The 21,718-nt window shown below is 36.7% G+C and overlaps 1 protein-coding gene across 1 annotated transcript; it reads right to left on the bottom strand.

Annotated features, from left to right (window-relative positions):
- Positions 1-11,555: 11,555 nt before the first annotated feature.
- On the bottom strand, positions 11,556-14,648 carry LOC125672112 (uncharacterized). Its single transcript, XM_056164316.1, has 2 exons — positions 14,324-14,648; positions 11,556-13,847 (listed from the first exon to the last, which is right to left on the bottom strand). Exon 2 carries the CDS (start codon positions 13,840-13,842, stop codon positions 11,872-11,874), a length of 1,971 nt encoding a protein of 656 aa, XP_056020291.1. The 5' UTR covers positions 13,843-13,847; positions 14,324-14,648; the 3' UTR covers positions 11,556-11,871.
- Between the last annotated feature and the right edge of the window lie 7,070 nt (positions 14,649-21,718).

The following is a 21,718-nucleotide window of genomic DNA, read 5'->3' as shown; positions in this document are numbered from 1 at the left end:
AGAGTCGAGATAACTTGAACGTAAAAGTATTCGTACCAATATTAGGGTTTATTGTTTATTGATCTAGATCTACTTCGATTTCAGGGGAAATATACAGTGGAAATGTTGTAATTTGGGGGTAAATCTATCACTGACATGGATAGGCTCATTTGAAAAGTGGGGAAAAAAAACTTCGAAATCATTATAACGAAAAGGGAAAAAATATTTCTATGATTAATTTAAGGTAGCTCACTACACTAAAGCTTATACTCTGTATGACACCACGTCACAAGATGGCGATTTAAATGTTTTATAAAATTATTTGTTTCGATCGATTAATATATCTATCATCGTAGCTCAGTTGTTGAAGTATTGGTCTGGTGAATCGCAGATCTCGAGTTCAAATCCCCCAGAGTCTTTTATTCATGTGTTGAAATATTTTTTTGGAAAATCTTGTTTTTATCCAAATTTGTATATTTTTTGCCCTTTTGGCATATTTAGTTATTGTATATCATCATACCATTTATAATTAAATCAATTCGTACTAATTCGAGAAACTATTTCTGGGTGTAGTGAGTAAAGTTTCTCTAGGAATTTCTGTGAACTTTGAACTCTGTCTAGTTATCTAGGACTCATCACATGAATGGCACTTTTCAATAGATATATGATCTGTCGTAGATTTATAAAACACGAGGGAATGATACTTCATAAATCTAATAAAGACTAATATGTTTCAAATTTATATAGAGTCTATATCTGTATTTGTACGGGTACGCCAAAGCTACCAATTTTGGCTTTTCTACGACGGTGAGAGCTAGCTAGTGTCGGTCTTATTGACACAGGCTGACGAGGGCGGTTTTGAATGTCTCGACAGTTTTAGCGCACACTATATATCGTCTTCAAGTTGGTTCCATTTGATTATGGTGTCCACAAAGAATGAAGATTTGTATTGTTTTGTGTTGGATGTAGTTGTTTCTAGACACTTGATGTTGTTTTTAACTTGGTTTGAAAGAATGTTTGTGTTTACACAGTCAACGGAAGTTTTTAATTTAATTTGTCTTCTTGGTTTTGCTTTGTTTACAAAGTTTTGTGGTGGTAGCACCTCAACCACCTTATATAACATGATGAGTCGAAAGCTGGTTCTTCCGGTCTGGAGAGGTTGTAATTCCAGCTCCTTGGCCATTTTGTTTATGTATCCCTCTTCTCTAGATCTGTAGTCTCTTTTTATGAAAAGGATGGCTTTGCGTTGGACTCTTTCCAGTTTATCAATGTCTTGTTTCTGAGAAGGGTCCCAAATGGTGGATCCGTATTCTAGAGTTGATAGAACCATGGAGATATACGCTGTCTTTATACAGTTTTCTGTGCAATGTGCTAATTAAGTTCCGTCTGCGGAAACCTAGTGTCGATTGAGCTTTTTTGTTATTTTATTCATATGGGTTGTCCACTTCAGATCGGATGATATTTGTAGGCCTAAGTAGGGGTTGTCCTGAACTTGTTCTAGGACATGGTTTCCAAGTGAGTAGAACTTTGTGGGTTTTTTGCCGGATGCTCATAATGTAGCCCTTTTTGCATTAAAACGCTTTCCTCAGTCTTTGGACCATTTCTGAAGGTTGTTTAGATCTGTTTGTAATTACTCTTGGTCTCCATAGCAATTGATGCGACGGTATAGGAGGCAGTCGTCTGCGAATAGTCTGACTTGGGATGTTACTGAGTCAGGAAGGTCGTTGATGTGGCACAGAAAGAGCAGAGGTCCGAGGACTGTCCCCTGTGGTACACTAGATTCCACTGCTACTTCCTTTGAATTTTCACCTTCCACTGCTGTCCGCAGTTTCTTTTTGTCAGGAACGAGGTTAACCATGACAAAGTATTACCTTGTATACTGGCTGAGCTTATGGAGGAGTTTGGTGTGTGGAAAAGTATCAAAAGCTTTAGAGAAGTATGAAATGGCGACTCCAGTTTGTATTTCTTTGTCATAGTTGGTCAGAAGATTGTTCATTGTTGTTATGATCTAAATCCATGATTCAATGATGTTAGTATTTTGTTACTCTCAAGGTGTTTCAGGACATGTCTACAAATTATATGCTCCAATAATTTACTGGGAACAGAAGTTAAGGAGACTGGTCTATAATTTTTGGCTTGATGTTTGTCTCCCTTTTTATATATGCAAGAGATGTTGGCATCGCGCTAGTCCTTTGGGAGCTCTCCGGTGTCAAGAGAGAGTTGGAAGATGGTAGATAGGCTTGGTGCGAGTTGTTCTGTACATTCTTTAAGAATCCTGTTTGGAATATTATCAGGTCCCGACGCTTTAGATGGGTTTACTTTAGTTAGTAATTTCCTAACCCCTTCTACATTGATCTTAATTGGTTTGATGATATTTTTACTCGTCTTTGACGTTTGTGGCATTGGTCCAGAGTCATCTTTGGTGAATACTGATTGGAACTGTCTATTAAGAATTTCTGCTTTTTCTTTGCTGTCCGTAACCAGTTTGTTTCCAGTTTTTCGTGGAGCTATACCGAAAGAGTCTTGTTTTTTTTCTCTCGACTTGATGCATTTCCAAAAAGGTTTAGTATTGTTGTTGTTTAAGTCCTCTAGTATGTTGTTATTAATGAAATTCCATTCGGCTTTCCTCAGTTTTGATTTACATTCTTTCTGGAATTGTCTGTAGTTTTTCGTTTTCTTTGCTTGATTGTAGTCTTGCCTTTTCTGAGTAGTTTCCTTTCCCTGTGTGTAATCCATGGGGCCGATTGTTTGGATTTTAATTCTTTGGATGCTATATGCTCGTCTAGACTTTGATGGATCTTTGTTTTGAAAGTATCCCAGATTTCATGAATACTTTTCCCTTCCGAGTGAAGATTTGATATTGTCTCGGTATGATTGATTAGTGATGTTTTAAGGTCTTGCCATTTATCTTTTGAGTAGATGTAGATTTTCCTAGGTGTTGTTTTGTGGTAGTATGGTTTTGTCTCCAGATCTGTAACAATGATATCGTGATCTGAGATTCCTGGAACACTAACTGATGATTTTATCACACGTGTTTGATGTAAAAACGATGTCTAATATATCACCACCCCTTGTCGGTTGGTCTTGAATCTGTGAAAGGCCCGCCGTATTGGTTATGTCCATGAGTAGTTGTTGTATCTCCTTGTTATATCCGTCTTTGATTGACATGTTGTTCCAGTCAATATCTGGACAGTTAAAGTCTCCTACTAAGACGGTGTTTGTATTTGTATTGTATGTTGCTTTTTCAAGTGAATTTCCCAGCTCAGTGAGGTCTTCCTTATTTCTGTGTGGCATATAGAATGATGATATTAGCATTTCTTTGTTTTTATCGGCTTTAATTTTTACCCATTCTATCTCACAGTTGGTTACTAGTTCTGGTTGTTCTACCGATATGATGCTTTTTTCCACTAGTATAAATACGCCTCCTCCAAGGATCCCCCTGTCATTCCTGTAGACATTGTAGTTAGATAGAAACACTTCACTTGATTTGATGGCGTCTTGTGAAGGATTTTCCCCTTGGTTTGTTGCCCTTTAACCAGGACTGTCCCGCATACAATATCTGGTTTAAGGTAGTCAATGGCTAAGGCTAGTTCTTGGCTCTTATCTTTTATGCTACGGTAGTTTATAGTCATAATTTTAATATTTGGTTTTTGGGGGGACTGAAAATGGGTTTTCATCCATAGGTGTTGATGGTGGCTTGACACTACTTGTGGTTTTGGTGTTCCTTGAATCACTCATGGTTTTTAGGGCTACTGGTTTTTAGTGGACTGAATAATTCGGTTCCAGCTGACTCCATGCTGCAATCGATGTTCGATAAATTGATTTTATAACTAAGGAAGGTGAATGTTGTTACGTATACATTGTACATTACATCTTTCTAGTAATTCGTAGTCATGTGTGCAGAGTTCAATGCAAGACTGATGGTGCAAAATGTCACACCCATCACAGCAAACGCCTTTACATTTCCATGTAACGGGGTGTTCGCAGAGGCCAAATAGATAGTTTGAATTTTGTTTCTTTAGTGTCACACTTATTAATTTCAATAGATTCACATAAGTTGCAATTGGCGTATCATTTCCAAATGAGTAACTGAATTTTAAACAATGGAAAATAATAATTTATTCAGACAAGCATGTAAAATGAAACAATTTTCATTAATATGTTTACGGTGTGACCGTTGAGACGAGCAAAGACCCATAACATCTTACAACATGACTTTAGGCAATTCATTTAACACAGGAGATGTAAACAGTGCATTGTAACGTCATCATTAGCTGCGATTGTTTAAACTTTTTTCTTTCAAACCAAGCAATTATCCACAACAAAACGTACGAAGGTATGGGGAATATTATCTGGAATTCAAAATCATTTGTGGTACTTTCCAAACTATTATTTGTTTTATCTACGGGGTTGTCAATGAAGTATGCCGCAGTAACGGTGACATTTTTGCGGAAGCATTACGGGTAATACTCATAATTTTTCAACTGATTAAGAGCAAACCACGTGATTCAAATGTGTAATCATTGGAGCGAGCTCGTCGCCATTCGGCAAACTTCGGCAAATTCCGGTACCCTACATCTAGGAATGGAATCAACCGAGGTGATCCGAGTGGCTCTACATCTAGGAATGGAATCAACCGAGGTGATCCGAGTGGCTCGTCGCTTCGCTCGCTATAAAAATAAAGGAGCCATAAATTTATTTCAATTTTCAACAGATAATTGAGACTTATACAGTCCCTAAAACGTTCTACTTTACCATTTCCCCCGTTCGCCTACTATATATATGTGCAGTGTGCGTTCGTCATTCACAGTCTTGCATTCGCCGTTCACCAATTGCTCGCGTTCACCGTTCACAAAGCGCCCATCGTGCGTTCACCGTGTGCTCATCGTGCGTTCACCGTTCGTTCACCTTTCAGTCTTTTGTCTTTGCATTGTCATTCGGAACACCAAAGTGAAAGGATTAGTCCTCATTGAGAGGCGAAAATGAGGGGGGGGGGGGAGAATGTGTGCGAAGAGTGGAAGGAAACTATCTTTAATCGGTGAGAACACATAGTTCAGCAGATAGTTCGATGTAGAAACTATTGACTATGTCATTCCACCAGTTGCTACGGATGCTTAAAGTGGTCACGCAAGAAAGGCAATATGAACAAAAAGGTCACTAAATGTTGCGCCATAGAGGCGACAAATATCCATGAACTCTCGCGGACAATTAGAGAGAAGTTTGCATATGAACTTGCACAAGCGGATCTCATAACAGTTGGTCCGAGTTAGAATAGGTCCTCAGTACCCCCTTGCTTGTCGTAAGAGGCGACTAAATGGGGCGGTCCTTCGGATGAGACCGCAAAAACCGAGGTCCCGTGTCACGGCAGATGTGGCACGGTAAAGATCCCTCCCTGCTCAATGGCCATAAGCGCCGAGCATAGGCCTAAATTTTGCAGCCCTTCACCGGCATTAGTGACGTCTCCATATGATTGAAATATTCTCAAGAGGGACGTAAAACAATATTCAATCAATCCTCCAAGATGATTTGGAAGGGAAGAAGCCGTCAGATACTCACTCGTATAGGAATTTAAGAAGATCATATACACACAATCAATTGAGGATATCTGGAACAAATCCTCGCTGGCAGTTTCCAAGGTTTACAAAAAAGGAAAATAACCGGACTAAACAGTCTTTGGCAAAGCGTCACAGTTCATACGACACAGTCGTCCGAAAAACAGGATTTTTCTTACGTCTATTTTCACATTGATAGGTAGGACGTTGAAAAGGCTTTCGCAGATATCGGATCTCGTTTGACGTGTAAGATTCTGTGCGGATTTACATATCCATGGAATGTTGAAAGACATGAAGACGTTGATAATCTGTTGCTGACAAATTATTCCAAAGTTCACAGTCGTACAATACGGAAAGTAAGACGACGGATTTATAAAGATGAATTAAGGTTAATGGGGTAAGGTAGGGGGATCCAATATCTTTAAGAGCATAATACCTAGATGATTACAAGAGTCCACACAGGGAACTGGATCGTCACCTTAAGTCCAAATTTGGTCTTGATTAATTTTATTGCCATTTGCTCGGAAACGAAGAGTACAAAAAGATTTGCACGCCATTTTCTCGAGTATTCATATGCAATATTTAACATACTCTGTAGAGAGTTGGGCGTTAAACCTATACAGGAGATGTCACCTGCCAGTGAGGGACAATTGCTTGCAACATTGAGTATTCTAGTACAAGCTGAAGATTGTTCTAACGTATTAATTAATTCATTAATGAATGCTAACTATAAAACGTAGGTTTCAAAGGTCATGCTTGTTGAGTGAGGAGGTGTGCACAGGGCTCTCCTGTTATCTTGTGAAATTAAGTTATTTACAGTGTTCTTTATAAATTGAAGATTGTGTCAGGTGTTAATAACCTGTTTGTCTTTGATGGGAGCTGTTTTTCCATGTAAAAGAATGTGGAATTTGGAATTATTTAACTCTTTCCAAAACTTGTGTGTATCTTGAATAATGTTCAACCAAGTTCACTCCAGTCTACCTGTGGACCAGGCACTTGCAGTACAGTGTTTCAATATTACAATGGCCACACAGGAGATAAAGGATACAAGAACTGGTAAACACAATGTCAAACAACATACAGTGGATGCATTGCCATCTGTCACAGCAGAGGTAGTATAAATCTACCACGTAAGGTAACAAGCAGAGAAGGATTTCTTCTGCAGGAGACAATGAAAATTCAGAGACTGACAATATTAAAGTTACCCTTAGCTCCATCTAAGAGACATTTAAGAAACTTGTGACCAAAGCGGACATAAAAGACATTATGAAGAGTGTAATTGTGAAGGTAAAAGAGGAACTAAAGAGTGAGATGAAAGAGGAGATTAAGAAGACGAGGGAAGAGATTATGGAAGAACTTAAAACAGACTTGGAAGTCCACAAACCTCAGCATGGTGAGGAACTGTCTAAGACCAGACAACAGTTATCCGACAAAATGGACATCTTAAAGATTGACAATGACACTAACAAGGAAAATGTGATGAAGCTGAAAAAAGGGATTACGAGTCTAGAAAAGCAACCGAAGGATACCAATGGACGTGCAAATGCAGCAGTTAGTATGACAAATTTTAACCATCAGTATTCTTTTTAAAAAGTCAAGATTCTAAGATGGCCTGAGCATCAGGGTCAGAATCTGAAAGGAACTCTGTACACTGGTGGCTGGGAAAACAGGGGTCAACTTAGACGAGCGGGACATTTTGGCAATTCACCGAATCCCCTCCATCAACAAGAATCAACCAAGACCAGTAATTGTGAAATTCGTAAGTAGTGATGTGAGAAAGGCGGTCATTACGAAAAGAGGAAAGTTAAAGGACAACTTCATTATGGTAGATCACATTACCAACATGAATGCAAAACTATTGCAAAAGCTGAGATCGGAAGAGAGAGAACACATGGTGGACAGTGCGTGGTTTTTCAACGGTCATGTCTTTGCATTAGATAAGAACGGAAAAAGACACAATATGGATGTGTTGGATGACATTAACAGAAATCTTAGAGTATGAACACTGCTCACTTTATATGGGAACATAACAGGAGGTGCCTTGTGATGGACGAGTGTGACATTTGGCTAAAGGCAAGGTATGCCTAAAAAAGTTGAAACTTCATTATTATCTGTATTTGTGTTTCAAAGTGAAAGTATGAGTGTATGCATGAATGAATGTATGTGTCAACTCTTAATCCTTATTTATAACACTGACAGTTTGTTGGATCAAAAGTATAGAACTATTTTTACATGTCAAAGGCTGAAAGCTTAAATATCTTAAGTATGAAGGTTAAAGGTTTTCCATCAAGTAGTCAGAAACGTAGAGATGTTTTTGATTTGGTTAGAAGCAAAAATGTATCTATTATTCGTTTTCAAGAAACCCCTAGTATTGAAGATGTTGAGAAGTTATGATAGTCTGAATGGGGTTATAAATCCCTTTTCATTAGTTATATTAGTAGCTCTGCTGGAGTTCTTATACTGTTTAAAAATAATTTTGAATTTCAAATTCACTCTATACAAAAAGATCCTGTAGGTAGATATATCATACTAGATATTACTGCAAATAATGTAAGATTTACGTTAGTCAACCTGTATGGTCCAAATACTGATAGTCCAGCATTTTTTCAGAACACATACACTGAAATAGTTAAGTTAGAAAATATGTTGAGTGACTGGAATGTCGTTCAGGATCAGGAAAAGGACACATTTAATGTTAAAAATTTCAACAATCCAAATGCACATGGAAAAATATTAAACATTCAGGTAGATTTGGAGGTTATTGATCCCTGGAGAATTTGAAATGAAGAAGGGAGACAGTATACATGCAGAAGGTCAAATCCTATAATTCAAAGTAGAATAGATTATTTCCTTGTTTCAGGATGTATATTTAGTAAAGTAGCTGATACTGAAATACTTCCTGGGTATAGAACTGACCATTCAGCAATTATGCTTCAATTCAAAACCAAGGAAAGTAATAGAGGTAGAGGATATGGGAAGTTTAATTCTCAGCTATTGTAAGAAAATGAATCTACAAAGTAAGACAATGCAGTAGTAAAACAATAAATAAATATATGGCGACAGGTGAAATGGAACAGAAGGACAGCATTACATTTAATATTAGCGATCAATTATTTTGGCAAATCTTGAAAAGGAAAATAAGATCATAATGGGTTAAAAGCATACGAGGAATATTAAAATCCTGCATTAGACATATTAAAACAAAAGTACGTACCATCTATCCTTCTGTGTTTAGTAAACCAGAAGTGATGAAAGAATTAGATAGGTTACATGAGGAATACCTTTTGTTTCTAGCTGACAAAACTTGAAACAACATTGTCTTTGTTTGTAAGGCTCATTATCACAACTGTATTTTAAACGAACTTGGTATTAATTCCACTTTTGGTAATCATACTTATACTCCAACTGCCCTTTCAAAAGATGAAATTCTTCAAAACCATGCTTCAGTTTTAGACACATTTAATATCCCAGTCAATGGGTCAAATGAATATGAGTTACCGTACCTATACTGTGTTCCTAAACTACATAAAAACCCTTACAAACAAAGATACATATCTAGATCCAGTAAGTGCTCTAACAAGCCCGTATCTTTGTCCCTCACAAAAATATTAACAGCTACGAAGGAGAAACTTCAAACTTACTGTGCGACTACATATGTCAAATGTGGATTCTAAAAAATTCTAAAGAACTTTTAGTAAACTTGAAATTGCAAAATTTCCCCCAAATCAATAATATCAAAACCTATCACTTTTTAACACTTTACACGACCATTCCTCACGTTAAATTATAGACTAGACTTTTTAACATCATAGACAGTTGCTTCTTGAACAAAAATTGAGAACGGAAATATTCATATCCAGTGATCAGTCATCAACTCTTAAGTTGAAATAAAAAGTATGCTGGAGTTCCTCATTGACAATATCTTCGTAGTCTTTGGTAGTAAGGTCTTCCAACAGTCTATTGGAACTTCCAACAGTCTATTGGAATTCCTACAGGCACGAATTGTGCTCATTTGTTAGCTGACCTGTTTCTATAACCCATGAAGCAGAATTTATTCAAAAACTTCTACGTGAGAAGAAAAAAATCTCTCGTTGTGGCCTTTAATTCGACATTTACAAATGTAGATATATCGACGACGTTTTAGCTATTAACAATGGTAACTTTCATTCATATGTCGATTCGATATATCCTTATGAACTTAAAGACACCACAGAGTCGTCCACTTCTGCTTCATACGTAGATATTTTCTTGAAAGTAGACATTAACGGCCAACTAACAACTTAACTTTATGACAAACTGGATGATTTCTGCTTCTCCATCGTCAACTTCGCATATTTATGTAGCAATATTCCATTATCACCTGCATATGGTGTTTATAGCTCTCAAACTGATTCAATATGCAAGAGCTTGTTCTGGGTATAGTCATGCACATGGTAAGTTTTTAAATTGACAAACAAGCTGAAGGTGCAGGGGTTTCAACAGTCTCGATTGAAGTAAACATTTCACAAATTCCATGGCTGTTATAACGATTTAGTTTGCCAATACAACCTCGCATCATTGGGTCAAATGCTGTCTTACGTGTTTCATACCGATGGTTAGGCCGTTCTTGGCACACTGATTTTGACTACGGATAGTTCCGTTTACATGATAAAGATATAGCGCTCACTGCGGGTGTGACCGACCGACAAGGGATGCTTACTCCTCCTAGGCACTTGATCCCACCTCTGGTGTGTCCAAGGGTCCGTGTTTGCCCAACTCTCTATTTTGTATTGCTTATAGTAGGTATGAGATTTATCACTGTTCGCTATCTTCACCTTTTATCGAGCGACAGGTATCCTCGGGAACAGACTATCCACCAGCAGAAATACAAGCTCAATGGTGAAAAGAAAGGTGAAAGATAACGAACACTGATCAATCTCATAACTCCTATAAGCAAATCAGAAAAGAGAGTTGGGCAAACAGGGACCCCTGGATATACCAGAGGTGGGATCAGGTACCTAGGCGGAGTAAGCATCCCCTGTCAACCGGTCACACCCGCCGTGAGCCCAATATCTTGATCAGGTATATTATGAATTCGTCACATGCGTAGGATTTGGAGAAAATTATTTTCTAATCGTTGTTAAAGGTACTCATTTATCATCCGGGACGTCCGTATTCTATTCTTGACCCAGGTGCCGCGTCAAGTCTTTAAACGCCCGGTATTTGAAGTGAGTCACGCATCTTAAAACGGTTTTCCCGTGCCACAATAGGCGTCGGAACCATCACTATTACGGTCTTGAGTGTCATGAGAGGTGAAGATTTTTGGTATTTCACGTACAGCTCGTGGCATCTATGTATATGAATTAATCATTTGATGTAAAACATACGGTACCAATTTTGATGCACCAGATGCGCATTTCAACAAATAATGTCTCTTCAGTGATGCTCAACCGAAATGTTTGAAATCCGAAATAACAATGAAGTTTTAGAGCTATTATAGCCAAAAAACAGCGTGCCAAAAAGTGGAGTCAAATTCGTCTAAGGATAAGAGCTATGCATGAGGGAGATAATCCTTAATTTTGAAATGAATTTCTAAATTTTATAACAGCAATTAAATATACATCCGTATTTTCAAGCTAGTAATGAAGTACTTAGCTACTGGGCTGTAGAGACCCTCGGGGACTAACAGTCCACCAGCAGAGGCCTCGACCTAGGGGTCATAATGTACAACTTATACGGTACCAATTTTGATGCACCAGATGCGCATTTCGACAAATAATGTCTCTTCAGTGATGCTCAACCGAAATGTTTGAAATCCGAAATAACGGGACGTAAGACGAACTACCTGGAAGTTCTAAATCATATACAATTAAACTGAACACCAAGCAGCTTTCAAAAAGTTGGAACTTTATCGAATCAGAGTTTATTCTGAAAGGGAAATTTGCATAAAACCTTGTTGCATTACTAATCAACCTCTGAAAAAAATTCAAAATGTAATCAAATTGAAAGAGCAATACAAAGTTATAAAAGAGTTCAAAAGACACCAGCGATTAACTTTCTTTAATTGGGATGAAGTCTATTGTTCATAAACACGTACAAACATTCTATTCTTCATAATAATTCACGATTATGTCACTGTATATAGTAAATTATATAGAGAAACAGTTGTCACACAGTTCAAAGTAGGGGATTAATTGTTTCGTTTGCCGATTTTGCTTTGTTTGTTTTTTGTTTTTGACATTTAATACAAAGCATATAAGCCAACAATCACATTACGTACACAATTTCTCCTACATGTATGTAGAACTGTTTATGGATCAGAGCAATATTTATAAAAGTGTTCCCTATGAAGTTTGAAAATTCATTCTTCTAGTGCAATCAGAACTACGTTCTTTTTACTAGAAATAAGAATTCCTTCCTCACTGAGTACTGATATACTCCTAGGGTTCTGTAGAATACAGGTCAAGGAAATGTTTTTTATGCACTCTCCATGTATGTTGATAACGCAGATGCCATTTGTTTCATAACATGCCATATAAATACGATTGTGTCGATCACAAGAAACTGCACCCACGCCTCCTGAATGCACGTATCTTAATGAAATTTGACCTTTCTTATCAAGCAGGTACAAACATTTAGCAGGTGTGTCTGTGATCGCAAATGATTCATTGGGGAGACAACATGCATGAAGAGGCATAATAAATTGAAAACGCCGACCATTTTCGTCTAAAATTTTCATTTCCTGAATATCAGTTGTGTTGAATATTACGATTGTGTCTTTTGTTATCCATATCAACTCTGATGACCGCGAAGTTAAAGCGTACGCTCCGTTGAAAGTTCTTTCTAACTTAAAATCTGGATAGGAATAAATGGTTACTTTACCAGATTGGATTTTACACCCAAGAAAATCACCAAATTTTGCAATGGCCTTTATATCTTTTACTGAATGGGTTCGAAGATTTCTCGAATTAGTTGTAACAAGAACAACTGTTTGGTTGTGCTCATCTGCAAGAGCAAATGATGTTTTGTCAATCCATGTGATGCAAGTATAACTTGGTGTTTCCATGCTATTTCTGTCATATAGGTCATACATTTTCAAACATTTGGGAATGTGTGCTGTCAGCAATTGTTTGGTTGCCTTTTTTTCTTTCATTTCATTTGTGTTTTTTAAACTCGCTTCATCTGACACTGTGTTTTTGACGCCTATTTCTAAAGGCATGTCTACATCTTTCGTCATTACACCAGATGTGTTTCCATCCAAGACAACATCCTCCAACTGAAAAACATTATATTCTCTATCTAAATCAATTTTCAAACGTTGAAGCGAAATGTTAACTTCTTTCTCCATTGGTTCTGGGCATTTCAGCAAACACGATTTCATTTCTTCTAAGAAGAAAACAACCTCTGTATCACTTCCTTTGCAAAGCATGTTTTCACAAAACAAGACTGATGATTGTAAATTGTCCTGCATATCTAAATTTTCTTGAATGTTATTATCAACGTTTTTCCTTTCCTGTCTAGATTTTCTTTTTATTTCTTCTTCAACGATTTGGCGATGATTCTTCAACTTGGATTCAATTTCTCTATAAGTTGAATCAATTTTGTCTAATAAAAACGATTCATTAGTTGATATGTCCTCCGACTTAGATACCAGAGTCGTGTGAATTTCTTGTCGTTTTTCTTGTTTTGCTTTCGAGATTTGTAAAACTTTCTTCAATTCCTCTTTAACAATGTCTCTTGCCTCTGCAAATGATACATAATCATGGAATCTGTGTTCCACAAGAGCACACTCCCCACAAATTGGAATGGAACACTGTTGACAAAAGAAGCGCAATCTTTCTTGATGTTGATCGCAGGGCATCTCATGACTGATTTGCTCTTTGTGCTTTGCCGTCAAGTAGTCCCTGACGTGAACAGCTTTATGATTTGCGGTTTGTCTAGTATATGTATGCCTGTTTTTTGCACAGAACTCACACAGCAAATCCATGCAAGTTAAACATTTGTACGTTGCTTCTACCTCTTTCGAATGGAGTATGCAAAAAGAGCATGTTTCTTTCAATGGCGATCCTCTGGATCTTATTATTTCTTCAATCATATCTTTATATGCGAAGTGCGTTTTCAAACCCGGCACCGATTGTTCTGTTAATGGCATTATTTCCCGGCATATTGGACATAGCAGCTGTTTTTTCTCTAAGGACTTCTGTATCAATGTATCCAAGCACACCTCACAAAATGTGTGAAGACATGACAAAACCTTTGGTTCGTTATAGAGTTCAAAGCAGATCACACATGTTAAATAATCTTCTTTTAGACGTTTAACTATTGGATCCATCCTCACTGAAAGAAAAGGACGTCAGTTAATTGAGATCAGGAAGTTAAAGGGGCATGGACACGATTGAGCTGAAAATTTTATTTTTCCATTTTTATTGTTTACAATGCATAATTAAGGTAATTCTTAAAATGTTCAGCTCCGATCGTGTCAATTCCCCTTTAAAGGAAGTTCTTGAAATCTGAAATCATTTTTGTACATTTTTGAAAAGTAGATATCCCTGGTTGTTTCTAGCTTTGAATGTCAACACAATGTGACCCATGACAGTGAATTGTAATTTGAACACTGATCGCATTGAAAATTGATCCAGACGCCCTTTGTCAACAGATGCGTAATAAATCTTAAACGTTGAATGCTGATTTCGACAGGAACTTAATGACGTTTAATTCTTGTGTTTCTGTGTATAAATAATCTTTAGAAATATGCACATATAACAAATCAAGAGATAAATTGTGCATTTTACAACAACAAAAACAACAATTACCTTCGATAAATCATGACAACTAATATTCCCAAGATGGCAGAGTAGTGCACCAGGTGTTGAACGTCTGCTCTTGCTGAATGTCAGTTCACCATGGTCTGCGTAAAATCGATTTCTAAACCGAGTCACATTACTAACAGATACGTTGATAATACAGGAGGTTCAATTGTGTAGATTATGCAAGACATGACAAAACATTTGGTTCGGTTTAGAGTTATAAGAAGATCATACATGTATATTTTAAATAATCTTCTTTTAGACATTTAAACATTGGATCTATCCTCACTGAAATAAAAGGGTGTCAGTTAGTTGAGATCAGGTACTTAAAGGAAATTCTTGAAGTCTGAAATCACTTTTATACATTATTGAAAAGTAGACATCCCTGGTTGTTTCTTGCTTTGGAGTTAAAAAAAACCCACCCCATAAACGCGAACACAATGTGACTCAGAGTTACAATAACCGTGGATTATGATTTGAATACTGATCCCGTTGAAAATTGACTCAGACTTCCGTTGTCAACAGATGTGCAATAAATCTTAACGTTGAATACTGACTTCGCTATGAACTTAATGACGCTTAATTCTTGTATTTCTGTATATATGATCCATAGAAATATGCATAAATAACAAAGCAAGAGATAGATTGTACATTTTACAACAATTACATTCGATTGATTGAATATTATTTTACGTCCCTCTAGAGAATATTTCGCTCATATAGAGACGTCACCACTGCCGGTGGTGAAGGGCTGCAAAATCTAGGCCTATGCTCGGCGCTTATTGCCATTGAGCAGGAAGGGATCTTTATCGTGCCACACCTGCCGTGACACGGGACCTCGGTTTTTGCGGCCTCGTTCGAAGGACCGCCCCATTTAGTCGCCTCTTACGACAAGCAAGGGGGTAGCAAAGGGGTTCTACATTCGAAGAATCATCCCAATTGATATTCCCAAGATGGCAGAGTAGTTCGAATCCCGGCCGCAACAGACCTAAGTCGTTAAAAACAGTGACAGTTCCATCGCCAAGCGCTCTGCATTAGGTGTGAATGTCACGGGTACTCGGAGTTGACCTAAAAACGGATGTCACATGTCACAGTAGGTGTGACACGCTAAAGAATCCTCACTGCTCAATGGCTGTAAGTTCCGAGCATAGGTCTTAATTTCAAACCCTTCACTGGTGTTGGTGACATCTCCATATGAGGAAAATTTTTCAAGGGGGACGTTAAACAGGATACAATCAATCAATCACAACCAGAGTTCGCGGTTTGTATGAAACATGTCCTGTAAATTGACATCCAATATTTAGGTCATCTGAGTAAACTCATGTGACTTTTTTTTTTTAAGTCAGATTCTTTATTTCCTTAAGCTATACAGCTCATCGGTTATAAATACAAAATATTTACAAATACATGTATATACAAATAAGACAGTAGAGGGTGAGTAGACATACAGATACAATTTTGAGGATATAAAATCAATGCATTTCAACATACATATAACAATACACGTGAATAATATGTCGTAGCAAGTACAGAATTGATCTTTGTCCGTCGTGCGTTAACAATTGAACATTTTAACTTCTTGATAACTACCATTCCATTTTTTTTTCTTTGAAGCCTCTTTGGGACATGAAGGACTTAGATAGCAAATTTCAGGAATCCTGCACCTCTGAGGCCTAAGGAGCGAGGCAAAAACTGTCAAAAATTAAACAATTTTCAAAAACCTTCTCTACAACCGAAAACCTTTAATAAAAACTAAATCCAAAGTGATGTAGAGCAGGAATGCCTTTACCAAAATTGCAGATTTTATGATCCCCAGGGGTAGTAGTTATGACTCTAGGGCGGAACCAAACTTTGTATGTAGTATTTTTTGTGTAAAACATATTTTTTTAAAAAAACATCTTTAATGCTGTTGATACTAAACCAAATGAATATTTTGAAGGAGCGGGTAGCCGTTTACGAAATTTGCAAATTTAACAATGGAACATTTTTAACTTCTTGATAGCTACCATTCCAATTATTTTCATATTTAGTATGATGTACATGTATCTTTGAAACTTAAATTGACTTAAATTGTAAATTGCAGGATTCTAGCAGCCCTAGGGCCTTAAGGGTCCAAAACTGTCAAAAACTGACCAATTTTGTTATTCAAATATATGACAAAACCAATTGGAACTTATGTCTTGATTCAAACATTTTTGAAAATAAGTTTAAAAGACGTGTGTTGACAAAAATTAGTCAAAAAATTCGAGTTCAAATCAAGCAATAAGCGATTTATATGATTTTTAGCGTTAAAATGGAGGGGTGTCCCCGAATTTCAGAAAAACTGCCTCCATGAAATAAAATAAATTTAACACGAACATGTTCTTCAAGTTTTCCACTAAAAAAATAAACTATCGTTTTGAAATTTTGTTTCACGGGGGCATTCTTTTGTAAATTTTAAAAAATCGAAACGACTTTACTGATATTATTTTCAACTTAACCTGTACGTTAATTTTCTTTAGAAATATATGGTCTACTGCGTGGTTCAGTGTGTAAGGTCAACGACTTGAAAAGGTAACGATGTTTTTCTTTTTTTTAAAACGTCCGGGTTCGAATCCCTCACGAACAAAATCTTTTATCACATTACGTTTTCCATCTAGATTTTTGTCCTTAATTGAAACATACTTCTACTTATTTAAATGTTTCGTGTCAAATCTCTGTTTATTACAATGTGCCGAGTTTGAAATAAGCTTCCAACCTAGACACTGCTTATTTTGTGAATAGGACTCGCAATAAACACGCTGAATATAGCATGCAATACCTGTTTTTTAATAGTCAAGGTTGCTAACGAGAACTTGTATGTTTTTTTCTGAGTGAATGGTGTTTGACAAAGGCATGGTGCCTTTTATGAAAAACCGTTGTGAACTTTGCAAAGCTTTGGAAGAAAATGTTTAAGGCCAAACAAGATAAATAAACGTTAAACAGTTTGAATGGATAAGATGATATGTATTCCAGTAGCAAATTGCTATAATGGTGAATCAATGTTATCAGGTGCATGTACATCGAACTTTATTAATGCGTAATAAAATCCCATATTTTGTTTTGTGGTCAGAGTTATGAACAGTTGCCATACATAACGAGTATAAGAGCTCCTGGACTGTAGTAGTGTAGAATATTAAATAGTTGGTACACTTGTAACAGGTAACCGTATACATTGTATCTGATACTCAGAAAAAAAGACAATTTAATTTTTAAAATTTTTGTTTAGACCACATGTATAATGTATTGACACTAAAACGTATTAGGTTTGTCCTTAATACTGGGGAATCTTACAGGTATTCAAATGGCAAATACGCAATAAGAGTATAGATATGGATGAAGGTCAGTTCTACGTCACGAGTGCTGGCACGGAGTTCCGATTAAGGAAAATTCCCGCTTCGGTGCAACACCCTCTTTCATGATCCCTGGACAGAGGTTGTGACTCCAGGGCGGGGGTCAAATACTTTATGTTCCGGCTATTTCGTGTTCCGACATACCCTTAAAACCATAATTTGAGATCCGGGATTTTTACTATAAGTTTCGTTCCGGCCTGGAAGGTGTCACCACCTATTTGACGTCGAGGAAATACCCCAATAATTGTTCAGAAAATGAAAAAGAGGAAAATAAGGGAACAGTCAAAGTCAATGACAAGGCAGTGTCTGAGATATCTATTTCTGGATTCAGTTCTAAAGGTCTAGTACATGGTGTTTTGACGACTATTTTCTGTCTCCTAAATATGCTATGGTGTACAGGTAGAACACACAGTTTTAAAGGTTAAAGTGTTTTATAACAATTTCGTATGGTATGTGACTGCGATCGGGTAAGTAGTTGTATACAAGTTTCAAACCTTTTCCATAAGTAGGACAATAGGTGTGAAACTTTTTATTTATCTCATCACAATTGTATAATATTACATAAAAGTGATGGTACATGTAAAAAAAAAAAAAATCGTTAAGTGTTTAAAAGTATGCGTGAGTATGGAGATTGACCACGTATTGCAATTTAAGATTGGAGTAGTCATGTCTGGAAGCACGTTTTAATTTTCTGAGAAGTTCGCTTGTTTGAATTCCTTATATCCTTTCATCCTTGAATGTGATAATATATTTCAAACATATTTGGTTTGGTGATAAACATGGCTTTCCTTACAGCAATTAAACATGCGGTGAAAAATCACCAATTTTGCACGCATCTATTAGTCTTGTTTCTTTGGGTTCATTTCACCAGCAAACATATTTGATAAATAAGTGGTGATTACAGGTTCGAAATTTATAATAAATCATAGCATTTTTCTGGACAGGATATTCATTTGTCGAAATTTAGTTCATCCTTTTACATTTTATAGTTCGTAGTTATTGATAAAATTTGAAAGTCGGAAATCCATATTTGTTTAAATTGATCGAGTAAAGTAAGTTTTAATTTAGCCAATTTGGATTATAAGTATCATTTTGCGAAATGTTTAAAAGTCCACAATTATGAAGGATATTTAAGACGTCATTAACCAAGCAATCTCTGACGCGTTTAGGTTTATGAAAATATTACTAGTTTATTAACACAGAACCCAAACTATGACAATATTCAACGTTCCAGGTACAATAGCTAAAGAAATCTTTTTAACAACATAGTAATCACTATCATTCGCAGACAATGAAGTGCAGATTTAGTAACCCGGAACCCAAATGATGGCTATATCTAACGTTCCGGGTATGATAACTAAAGAAACTTTCTTAACAACAGAGTAATTACTACAAATACTATACTTGTGTCCAAACATATCTTTAAAATTCACTAAAGCCCCATACGACACAAAAACTCCAACCTTCAAATTCTATCGTTTGTCAAAAATATTTTATACCAATTTATATCAGCATTTCGCAATTTCTATGGTCGTTATAACGATCTAGTTCGTCAATACAACCTATCATTGGGTCAAATGCTGTCTGACTTGTTTTATACCGATTGTTAGGCCGTTCTTGGCACACTGATTTTGACTACAGATAACTCCGTTTACCTGATCAGGATATAGGGCTCACGACGGGTGTGAGCGGTCGACAGGGGATGCTTACTCCTCCTAGGCACCTGGTCCCACCTCTGGTGTGTCCAGGGGTCGGCGTTTGCCCAACTATCTTTTTTGTATTGCTTATAGGAATTATGAGATTGATCACTGTTCGTTATCTTCACCTTTTATACCAAAGGAAAGAAAAGCAATCCAGATTTGAAAAGGTGAAAATAACGAAGAATGATCAATCTCATGACTTCTTATAAGGAAAGCAAAATTAAGAGTTGGGCAAATACGGACCCCAGGAAATACCAGAGGTGGGGTCAAGTGCTTAGGAGGAGTAAGGATCCCCTGTCAACCGGTCATGAGACCTATATCTTGATCAGGTACACGGAGTTATCCGTAGTGAAATTCGGTGATTATAGAACGACCCCATACACATGAGACAGTATTTGACCCACTGACAAATTGTATTGGCAAACTAGATCGTGATAACGACCATATAATTTGCGAAATGCTGACTTTAAACAAGACTGTTGTAGAAACCCCTGTAACATCAACTTGTTTGTCAGTAGCCTGTAACGATTTAAAAACTGATCATACGCAGACCAAGTTCTTGTGTATGGAATCAGTTTAGAGATATAAACATCATATACAGGTGAAAATTGTATATTGCTACATGAATAAGGGAAATTGAGGATGGAGAACTTGAAGTCATCCCGTTTGTTAAAAAGTTCAGTTGTTAGTTTGTCTCTTTATGAATAATAATAATATCTAAGTAAGAAGCAGATTATGATGTATTTTATTACAAGTTCACTGGGATATATCAAATAGACATACCTGTTATTGATTTGGGAAAAATTCTGCGATTTCAAGTTTACTAAAAGTTCTTGAAGATTTTTTAGAATTTACATTTGATTAACACCACTTCTGGAATATGTAGTCGCACAGTAAGTTTGAAGTTTCTCCTTCACAGCTGTTAACATTTTCGTGAGGAGCAAAGATAGGGGCTTGGTAGAGCACTTACTGGATCCAGCCATGTATCTTTGTTTGTAAGGGTTTTATGTAGTTTAGGAATCCAGTATAGATACGGTAACTCATTGACTGGGATATTAAATGTGTCTAAAATTGAAGCATGGTTTTGAAGAATTTCATCTTTTGAAAGGGCAGTTGGAGTATAAGTATGATTACAAAAAGTGGAATTAATGCCAAGTTCGTTTAAAATACAGTTGTAATAATGAACCTTACAAACAAAGACAATGTTGTTACTAGCTTTGTCAGCTGAAACCAAAACATATTCCTCATGTAACCTATCTAATTCTTTTATCACCTCTGGTTTACTAAACACAGAAGGATATATGGTACGTACTTTTGTTTTCATGTGTCTAATGCGGGATTTTAATATCCCTCTCATGCTTTTAACCCATTCTGACAATGTATCAAGTTCTTCTTTTTCATATTTAGCCCATCGTCTGGCATAATCTTCGACAGAACTCATAATAGAGATGAAGTTCTGTTGCCAATTAAAAGACCGAGGTTCTCTGTATTTAGGATCTTTAAGAATAAGTGATTTGAGGTCCTCATTTTCAACTATATCAACATCACCAGTAATGACATGTCCAGCTGGACTATAGTTGAAAGAAGATGAAGAACAAGAATATGTTGGTGGATTGCGTATAAGATGGTGTATATCTAAGCCACTGCAAAGTTTCTTTATAATTAAAAAGTTTGGATGCAATAGTAGAAGTATAGCTGTAGGAAATACAGAGTGTAGACTTGAACTTGAAATAAGTTGTAATACACGACTGAACCCTTTTATGACGAAGAATGTTGCTTATGTTGACGGCATCTATTCCTTTGTTTGTAAATTTGAGCTTAAGGAACTGGCGGCATAATTTGGAAGGAATATCATCCATGGTACGTGCTGGTTTATAGAGCCTGTGGTAGGTAACATCCATAATCATAGAGTTCAGTCTATATTCAGGTGTTGAAAAATCCAGGTATAGACTAGCCATAGCTTCTTCAAATAACGTGTGTAAAACTCTCAATGGAATAGAGTAAAGTTTTGTACGAATATGATGTGGACCTAATTGTCTGTTGACGTAAGGCAAAAGTGAATCAAACGTGACATCATTTATACTTGGTCTTTTATATGAACGATGTCCATGACTGCGTTTCCGTCTTTGAGTATTGGGAAAGAGTCCCATCACATTCACATTATTTCCTTGTGGACTAGTCAAATTTCCCACATCATATACACTATCATTGCATCCATATGGAAATGCAGTGCCTAGGGTCCTGATGCAGTGATCCTCTCGTTGTCTACGAAAAAGGGTGCTTAATGTAGGATTGTTTGTGTGATGGTAAATGTTTTCTAAAATCCTTAC

This window comes from Ostrea edulis, chromosome 4, assembly GCF_947568905.1.
Source record: "Ostrea edulis chromosome 4, xbOstEdul1.1, whole genome shotgun sequence".
Lineage (NCBI taxonomy): Eukaryota > Metazoa > Mollusca > Bivalvia > Ostreida > Ostreidae > Ostrea > Ostrea edulis.
This window is presented reverse-complemented; position numbering and strand designations above follow the sequence as displayed.